General features: G+C 37.1%; 1 protein-coding gene across 1 annotated transcript; it reads right to left on the minus strand.

Moving 5' to 3' along the window:
* Positions 1-6,476: 6,476 nt before the first annotated feature.
* On the minus strand, positions 6,477-9,592 carry LOC113350433 (60S ribosomal protein L18a-like protein). Its single transcript, XM_026594566.1, has 5 exons — positions 9,318-9,592; positions 8,465-8,530; positions 7,277-7,403; positions 7,078-7,195; positions 6,477-6,894 (listed from the first exon to the last, which is right to left on the minus strand). Exons 2-5 carry the CDS (start codon positions 8,472-8,474, stop codon positions 6,841-6,843), a joined length of 309 nt encoding a protein of 102 aa, XP_026450351.1. The 5' UTR covers positions 8,475-8,530; positions 9,318-9,592; the 3' UTR covers positions 6,477-6,840.
* Between the last annotated feature and the right edge of the window lie 466 nt (positions 9,593-10,058).

The following is a 10,058-nucleotide window of genomic DNA, read 5'->3' on the forward strand; positions in this document are numbered from 1 at the left end:
TTCCAACTAGTTAATGTAATACTCTTTATTAGAAAAATAATAATAATAACAATAATAACGGGCCCTAGCTCATCTGGTCATCCCCGTTCTCCAAAGGTGATGCGCTTCAGGAGGTCACAGGTTCGAGTCCCCAATGGCGTAATATTGCAGGAATTAACATGGAAGGTGTTGTTAGCTTGCCCCCTTGTGCCACAATCTCGCCCCCAGTCCGCCGTTTCGGCTCCCCTTGGCAAGATTACCTATGAGACCCGCTGGTAGGCTAGCACAGCAAACTGTTCAAATAATGTAGTAGTATGTCGTTGGAGCCTAGCTTGTTAGGCTTCCAACTAGTTTCATGTAATCATCATTCTCCCATTAATGGAAATTTTTTTATGATAATAATAATAAAAAGCAAGCTAGGCTCCAACTAGTTTCATGTAATCATCATTCTCCCATTAATGGAAATTTTTTTATAATAATAATAAAAAGCGTACGGTCGCACCTAGAAGCCAAACAAAGACCACCACACAGCTAACCTTCTTAGTTGGGGTTTGTTTACCACGTACAACCCAAGAAGCTTAAATCACCGTGCCTTCTCCGTTTCCATTTTATCCTCGATAGCTCTTGTTGTGTTTTAGCACGCTTAAGAAGCTTCTTCTCCAAATCATTCCCTTTTTCCATTTCTTTCAACTCCCTAGAAGGTAAAAATTCACAAGAGCTTCAATAGTTTGTTGGTTGGATATTAGATCATGTTCGTGTAGATACATATACGGGGAGTAAAACAAAGACACGGTTTCTAGGTGGTGTTTTCTTTTCTTTCTAGTGTGTTTTCTGGAGCCGTAATTTTGTGAAATGGAAACTACAGATGCTAATATGTGGCTAAATTATAAAAAAAGTTTCTGATGGAATTTCTGCAAGCGTGAGTTTAGCCAGATGCTCTAATGAAGAACTTGATACAATGGTGAAAACATAATCATTTAAGTGCAACATTATTTTTTTATATTTTTTTTTTGGTAACCAGTATTAATTTAAGTGCAACACTTTAAAAACACTAGTTATTTATCATAGAATGAAATAAGATGCATATTATACATAAGTATATCCACTTTCTAGAGAGAAAGAAAGAGACATACTTCATATACTCTGAATTGGTGACAAGAAAGAGATTGATCGATTTAGATAATTCATGGAGACACCAAAACTAATGAAGCTAGGTACTGGCTTGTCAGATCAAGTGTTCAAGAATTGGCTAAACTCACGCTTGCAGAATTTCCATCTAGATACATACGCACTGACGAAACCTTGTTGACTATGGGTGCATCTGTGATAGATCATGAATCAATTCCTGTCCTCGACATGCAGAATTTACTCTCTCTCCAGTACCCGTGATTGGAAAGTCAGAATGGGGTTTCTTTCAGGCATGTCAGTTTTGATTGTTTAGTGTTTTACTAGTTAGTGCTAATCTGCTTTTATGTTTCAGCTGGTAAACCAAGGAGTCGACGCTCTATTGGTGGATAACATAAAATCAGAAATTCAAGGTTTCTTTAACCTTCCATTGAGTGATAAAATGAAATATGGACAGAAAGATGGAGATGACGAAGGATTCGGACAATACTTTGTTGAATCAAATGACTAAAAGCTCGATGGGCCAGATGTTTTTTCAATGTTCACTCTTCCGGTCCATTTAAGGAAGCCTCGTTTATTTCCAGAACTCCCTCTGCCTCTCAGGTTATTATTTCTCTCTTTTTTCCTTCCTGACATGATTTTATATGTTCTTTTTAGCTGGTTCAGAGTTATTTAGTCCCTGGCATCTCTATAAATTTTGGCCGGTCGACATGGTTATGTGAACAGGTTTCCAAAGTAAGTCGTGGTAATTCAAACATCATCCATTCTCGATAACGTTAGATGGAAAATGTATTAAAGTTGCAAATGATCGGCCTAATTTACTTCCTGTGTGCAGGGAGACAATGGAATCGTACTCGTCGGAGATGAAATTAATATGCATGGTTCTCTTTCGGATGATGGAAAAAGCTCCACAAGTTGTTGACATTAAGGGTATTAGAGAGTTGTTCGAAGATGGGTTGGAATCAATGAGGATGAACTATTATCCTCCTTGTCCTCTGTAGTTGTGGGACCCATTAATAATTTCTATAGATTTAAACATAAAAATGATGATAAGAGTACTAAAATTGTAAATGAACACAAAGATTTTTTACATGGTTCGATCAATGTGATCTACATTCATGGTTCTTCACTATGATTATTGTAATTACAAGAATTTACATTTGGAATCTCCATTAATGGATTCTTGGTAAAGCTCTAAATGTAACTTTTAGGAAGGAAGATGATAAAGAAAATAAAGTCTCTCTCTAAAAAATGTGTCTCTCTTTTTTGTGATAATGATTTCTCTCTTGCCTTTTTCTTTATATAGATGTTTACATAGTGGATGACAACTAATATGTAGTGGAGTACAGCTAATATTTCCCCCTATTTTCGTGCTAACTTCTGCCTTATACCTGTGCTAAATTCTCTCGCACTTGTGCTACGTTCTCGCACGGTCTTGATGTTGATAATGATCAAGTGTGCGATATTTTGATCCTACATCCTCGACCGGAGCTTGTAATTGGTCTTACGTCACACTCGGATTTTTAGTGGTTTGGCAATCCTTCTTCAACTCAGTGAAGTTGATGAATTACAAATAAGAAAGGAAGAGGTTTCAGTAAAACCTCTGCCTGATTCGTTCATAGTGAATGTTGGAAACGTTTCACAGACAATGGAGTTTAACGGACCGTCGATCACCGGGCAGTACTAAATGCAACAAAGGAGAGGCTCTCCATCCCAACGTTTCATGACCCGAAACTAGAGTCGGAAATAGGCCCAAATATCGAGCTTGGTCACACCAGAGACGCCTGCTTTGTTCAAAAGAGGTAGGTTTGAGGATCTTTTGAAGGATTTGCTTTCTAAGAAGTTCCATGGTAAATCATTTCTAGACTCCATGAGGATGGGAGAAAGTGATGAATGCAATGTTACTACATGATCGCAGACGCAGACGACGAATTAAGTTGCTTTTGCAGAATTCATGATGTGCTTGTTTTTAAGCATGCCCCAGCTAGGTTCTTTTAGCACTGCCAGTCTCTCCGATGACGGAGTGTTTTACTGTATGTTCGGCTTGTGCCTCCTTGGCACTTTGAATCAATTTTAACTTTTATCAAAAAAAAGAAAAAAAAAACAATGCCCCTTTTGTTAATGGCAACAACTTTGCCACTTAAAATTCTAACTATGGTCTGAAATACCCTCAGGGCGCATAAAACTTAATAAATCATTTTCTTCCATCAGAAAAAAATAAATCGCACTATATTAACATTTTGCCATTAATTTTTTCTTTGAGCCTAAGTAAAAATTAAGTAGGAATTGATTTTTTTTCGTAGAAATCACCCACTGTGTCTGCAAGTCTCGTAAAAATAAAATAAAATAAAATAATTAATGGTTGATTTACTCTCCAACAAATGTCTGTCAGATCTTTTGGTCATTATCTCGTCCTAATTTCCGTACACAAGAGTGGAGAAAGTTAACTTATCTTTCTATAGGCGCAATCGAGACAAAGCCCACGGACAGATGCTTTCTCAGTTCGTTTGAGCAGCTTGAAAGCCAACTGAGATAGTGGATAGTACTGGTAGGGATATTGATCCACGTTCTCCTCTTTCTTCTCATTTTACGAATTTGACTCCGCACCGAATAGCAGTTCCCCGGGGAGGAAGCATTCAAGCATCACCCAGCGAAGAAATTGTGATGCTTGAATTGGAAGCTTGTATTATACTATGATGAAAGTTCTTGAATTGGAAACTTCTTTCTCTTCCAAAGCAAATTGGAAACTTCTTTCTCTTCCAAAGCAAGTCATTAGCATCACGTAGGAAATACCCTTTTAGACCACATATATAGACAAAAATCTTAGAAAATATCTTATTTTCAGATTTAATTTCTCTCTCCATTTTTTTTCACATCTAGTTTCTTTTCTCTCAATTTCTTTTTTCTTTTTCTTACTTGTTACTGTTTTTGTTGTTGTTGTTGATGATGATGAAGAAGAAGAAAACGATGACGACGATTTTCATGGATCTGCTGCTGTTTTTGATGTCGTTGTTGATGATGAAGGAGAAGAAGAAGAAAACTATTGCGACGATTTCATGGATCTGCTACTGTTTTTTATGTTTGTTGTTGATGATGATGAAGAAGAAAACGATGACGACGATTCCATGGATCTGATGTTGTTTTGATGTTGTTTGTTGATGATGAAGATGAACTTGTGTTTGAAGACGATGATGTTTTATAGCTGTTGCTACTTGAAGACGACGAAGATGATGTTGCTTCTGGTGTTTGAAGACGACGATGTTGCTGCGGCTGTTGAAGATGCTGATGTTGTTCATTTTTAGGTTTTCATATGGAGTTCATTTCTGGAATGAACTCTATTTTTTTTATGTTTTTATATGGAGTTCATTTCTGGAATGAACTATGTTTTTTTAAGGTTTTTATATGGAGTTCATTCCATAAATGAACTCTGTTTTTTTTAGGTTTTTATATGGGGTTCATTTCTGGAATGAACTCTGTTTTTTTTTTAGGTTTTTATATGGGGTTCATTTCTTGAATGAACACTGTTTTTTTTAGGTTTTTATATGGAGTTCATTTTCTGCAATGAACTCTGGGTTTTTAGGTGATTTCTGAAAAACCAAGTAGAAATTAATAGGAGTTCATTTTGCAGAATGAACTGCTACAAAAAAATAAGTAGAAATTAACACGAAAGGGTAATTTTGTCCATTTAATATTTTTAAATAATTATGGACCAAACACTAAAGGCGTTTTCCCAAAGGACCAAATTGACATGGGCCCACCTAAAAAAGGACCAAACAATATTTTTCCCTAGCATCATTAGGGACCTTACATACGATGATTAATCGAGAAGGATGTGGAAGTGCAATGAAAAAAATAAAACCATTGGATTATCTGCACCAAATCCATTCATCCGTGCATCCATTGGATACAAATCCGTTGGATGTTGGATTGGATGCGGATGCCAAATTTGAAATCCGTAGTCGATTGGATTGGATGACAAATTTGTTCTTTTTTTCTTTTTTGTGAAAGTTGCATTCAATTAAAGGATAAAAATTTGTTCTTACATTACGGGTGACTAGAACCCCATTTCTATCATCCATTACAATATTGGAAAGGAATGCAGGGCATGTGTTATCTCAGATTCTTGTAGTTGATGTAGTTGGGTTTTGTTGTTGATGTTCTACCGCTTCGTTTGCCAATTTTTTCGCTGCCTGGTTCGGTTCTCTGTATGCATGTGTTATCCTTACTGCCGGGATTGTTGTCATTAGTGTTTGTATCTCTTGTAAATCCCTTGATATACCATGGTGCATCTTCAATTCTGTTTTGTATTAGTTGCACTACAACCGATGAGTCCATTTCAAACCAAATGTTATTCCATTGTTGCTGTATTGCCATTCTTGTTGCCAGTAGAAGTCCCCATGTCTCCGCCACTATTGTTGTTGTGATTCCTAGAGGTGTTGCCATGGCCATTTTGGTTTGGCCTGTATGTGTTCTCCCTATGCATCCTCCTCCTGCCGGGCCTGGGTTTCCTCTGCCGCTCCGTCTGAGTTGATTTTGATCCATTGTGCGGTCGGTGGTTGCCAGCATATTTGAATCGTTCTTTCTACTGTGGTTGTAGTTGAGAGTGCTTGTGGTTGTTGTCCTGGATAGATTGGTGCAAGGTGTTTTTTTGCCCACTGGTATTCTGCAAACATTGTCATGATTATGCTCTTGAGTTGGTTTGGTGTTCTTCGGTTGGTATACTTGATTGTTCCGTTCCAGCCAAAGGTGCCAAATTGTGAGTCCGAAGATAGTTCTGGTTGTAGCCTTGATGTTGGGAGCAGTCAGTTCCCGTATGTTGTTTGGTTTGGTGGGTATTTGGTTTTGTTGTGTTGATCCTTGATTTGTGTTTGGGCTTCTTGGTAGATGAGTGATGATCAGATTCCATAATGGTGTTGCTAGGTCGCATTCAAAAAGTAGATGTTGTTCGGTTTCTCTGTGTAGGTTACACACTGGACATAGGTTTGTTGGGGTGAGGTTGATATGGTGGAGTTTGTCGAAGGTTGGTAATCCTTCTGAGCTAACTTTCCACATGAAAAGTCTGAGTTTTGGCGGACATTGTAAATCCCAGATGGATTTATAGTCCACAAGGTTTTGGGTAGATGATGTGGTTGTGGTTGTTGGGGTATGGGAGTTTGGTGGTGCTGCTTGGTTTTTGGTGACTCTTGGTGTCCAAGAATAATTGTGCTAGGATTTGCTTTCAATTAAAGATGAGCTAGTTCTTTAAACAATCGTACAAGGTAGCTTTCATTTGCGGTGGATCGAACAGTGATCAACAATGCAAAGAAACTGCCTTCAAATCACTTTTCTTCTCTATCTGAAAACCATTTTGGATTTCAGTAACAACTCTTTTTGTTGTAAACTCAATCTCAATGTTTTGTTCTATTTTAAACCAAATGCTTTTCTGGTTCAGGGCCTGCACGGGACCAATTTTGTTGGTTCTACAGAGGGCTCGAAGGTATCAACCATTCAACATTTATTACTAACACATTCTAGGACTTCCGTTTCCTTTTTCCCTTTAGCATAAAATTGAGATATATCTCTGTACAAACATATTGGTCCAACAAAAATAGTTTACACATCACGAACTCTTGCACTTGTCCCGTCTGGCTTTCTTCAAGCATTGCTGTAGCTCTCTATTGGATGACATGCCGCCCGCTTATCCATTAGCTACTGACAATGGTACTATACTTATGTTGTTCACACATCACATGCGGTTTAGAGCAAAAGAACAAGTATTGTGATCAACAATGCAATTGAAAATACCAACGCCTGTAAAAGCCAGCGGAATATATTAACTTCGAATCACGGATGATAGAATTGGTAAATCTGAACCAGAGTAACTAGCAGTGTTGTATTAACAGTTGTACATATGTGCTTTATCCAAATAGAGGAAGCAGATGTGGAGTTGAATTAGTGTTTCAGAGTTTTAAGCGATTAACAGAAAAAACTTACAGCAATAGCAGAGGCAGCAAGGCCTGCCCGTTCCCTTGGGTCCTTGCGATAGTAGTTTCCAAAGTACAGAATTGTAGCATAGTACCACATTAGTGGAAATACAAATCCAAGCAAAAACCTGCAAAGAGAAAGAACAAACATGACTGATTAAGGAAGGGAGTGAGCGAGGAAGGGAGACAGAGTCAGCGAGAGTACTTACGAACACCACCCGATCCCACAGCCACAACATGGAAGGGGTTTGTCAAACAATCCTAGTCTAGGGTCATCTTCATCCCTAATCCTGACATAATTCCCGTTTTCACGGTCCGTTACATGTGTAGATTGCCCTGCATTACCATATAACAGTTCCTCGTATAAATATTTTATCGGTATAACAAAACATAAAGCATATCTCTTATCGAGCTAGATGCTATTACTGAATGAAACCATTACAAAAGCAAAATGCTCACTCGATAGAACATATGGGAATTGATGAATATTCAACGCACAGCAAGTAAGATAACATAATCAAGATAGCTCAGAGCTGCAATAGTTTCTTGTTTGAATACTTCAACGCTAGACAAAGTGAAACGTAAAAATTAGATGCACTTATACAGATATACAGGTTGGAACTAAAATGGAAAACAGTACTGATTTTCTCGCTCACCAGTGACCAGATTGAATGGCAACAAACTCAGTGGAGCAAAATAAATCATAACTGTCGGAAGAAAGACAATATATTCACTACAGGATAACCACTTTATTAACAAAATACTAAAGCCTAAGTAGAGTATCATAAATTGGATTCGTTCGATTATGATATTGGTACCCTGATCGATAAGAATAACAGTATGAGGAAAGTACAACAACAGGATCAGATGACTTGAAATATAATTCTTGTGCACAAGAAGGTTGAGTTTACAAAACACACGGATAAGTTTATTGTTTAGCATAGTGTACATTCCCATTGATCAAATGTAACACTAAACCCTTGGTCAACAAATTAGCTAGCTAATCCAGAAATTTTTTCCAATTCAATCATGTAAATAAGGAAATTGACTGCATAAATTATTGCAACAGAAACAAAAAAGTTAACAACTCCATAGAGATCTCTACTTATAAACTTTCAGAAAGTGGTAAGAAAGCTATAGGTGCATCCGTCAATGAGCAAGAATATAAATCCATGAAGTTATCCATTAAAGCAGCGTCGAAGCTAGAAACTAGACTAAGGGGAAGCAAACTTCTATTAGGGGTAGCAAGAAAACAAAATTAGGCTCATAAGAAATTTTTGGCTTGAAAATTAGGCTTGAAAGTCCAATGGGGAGGGGTCGCAACTGCACACCATTGTTGCTCATTGGATCCGCCACTGCATTAAAGTAATAAAAACATCAGCCAAGAAAGTACTTACTCTGATCCATCAGCAACGACGTTGAATGTCAATCTCCTATGTTCTTGAGCAAACTCTATGATATACCTGATTGACAAAAAAAGAAAAACGAACTTAATCAGTATACTGTTCAAATCCAACCTCAGCATTAACATAAGACAGGCCATAACTAGTAACACACACATAACAGGACAACAGTTCGATGATACACTCATTGCACAATAATAGCAACAATGCAAGTCAATTAGCCTACGCTAAGCCAACTAAATAACATCGGTTCCGTAGACTAGACAACCCCCACCATGTGATTTTTTTTCACTTAACCTTCAGTCTCATCACTTGTGGGTCTTCTTGCCCTACCTTGACAGGCTAGAAAAAAGACAATGAATTCTAAAACCCCAATGCAATCCACTGACTACTTACCTAAATCATCTCAAATCCATTGTAAAGAATCTCTAGATCTTAATACACTACAGATGCTGAGACATTCAATCCCTAAAACAAGATCAATCTGCAATTTTGAATTTGATCAAACCCCAAAACAATGTCACCATTAAAATGATCCAAAAGAATTCCTAAAATCAATCTCCCCCCACCAATTCCAAACTAGTATGAGACTGACACAAAATTAACGATAACCAATCAATAAACTGTAAGAAAACAAAATTCAATCAAAACCCAGATGGAATTAATCAAATTGAAGAAAACCCCATTCTAAAATACAATCTTTTCAATTGGTAATCACTCAAATTGATCAGGAAAAAAAAAAGAATCAAAATTATTCAGTAACACTAATTGATGAATTACCCACTAAAAACAACAAAATCAACAAAAGAATAACACCGGATAAGGAGTAATAAGAAGAATGGATTACCTCTAAGAACTGAATGAGAAGAAATGAATCCACCCTCTTTTTCTTTCGGAAAAATTTAAAGCTTTATAGAGAGTCAAGTTTAGATGACAAGTGCTTGTTTTAAATAGACCCACACACCCAAACTTCTTTGTGTTTCATTAAAAAGATCTTACAATAAAATCTCCAAAAGATAACTCCTTCTGTTTCACTGAATCAACTTAATAAATGAATGGATGAATAAAAGGTTGGATTTGTAAATGAAGAGAAGGTTTTGAGTTTGTTGAGAATTGAGATGCATATTTGTTGTTTGATTGATATCTGTCCCTCTGTTAAGTCTTTCTTGACTGTTAAGTTAGGATGGTTGACTGGATGTTTCAGCCCATCTTCTTATGAACTGCAACACTGGGCTTTGAGCCACTCAAAGTTGATCGCATAAAGTGCTGCAGGAACCCTAGCAATAATTTATGGGTGAGCAATTTGCCCTCAGAGTAGACTAAAGATATTTATTAAAATCTAACGGATTTCGGATTGGCTATGGGTGAAGTCTGAAAAATTTGTTGGACAGCCGCACATAGTAGACTAAAGATATTTATGGTATTTCTATAACATATCGGGTAACATAACAGTATTTCTCATTAAACAGAAAAACAATCTTACAGAGTAAATGCATCAGATAGGAAATAATATACTGTCCTGAGAGCCAATCATAACCACAAGAATATTAACCATCAGAAGACAAGCACATGTCTATAGAAGACAGGC

The sequence above is a fragment of the Papaver somniferum genome, chromosome 2 (assembly GCF_003573695.1).
Source record: "Papaver somniferum cultivar HN1 chromosome 2, ASM357369v1, whole genome shotgun sequence".
Taxonomy (NCBI): domain Eukaryota; kingdom Viridiplantae; phylum Streptophyta; class Magnoliopsida; order Ranunculales; family Papaveraceae; genus Papaver; species Papaver somniferum.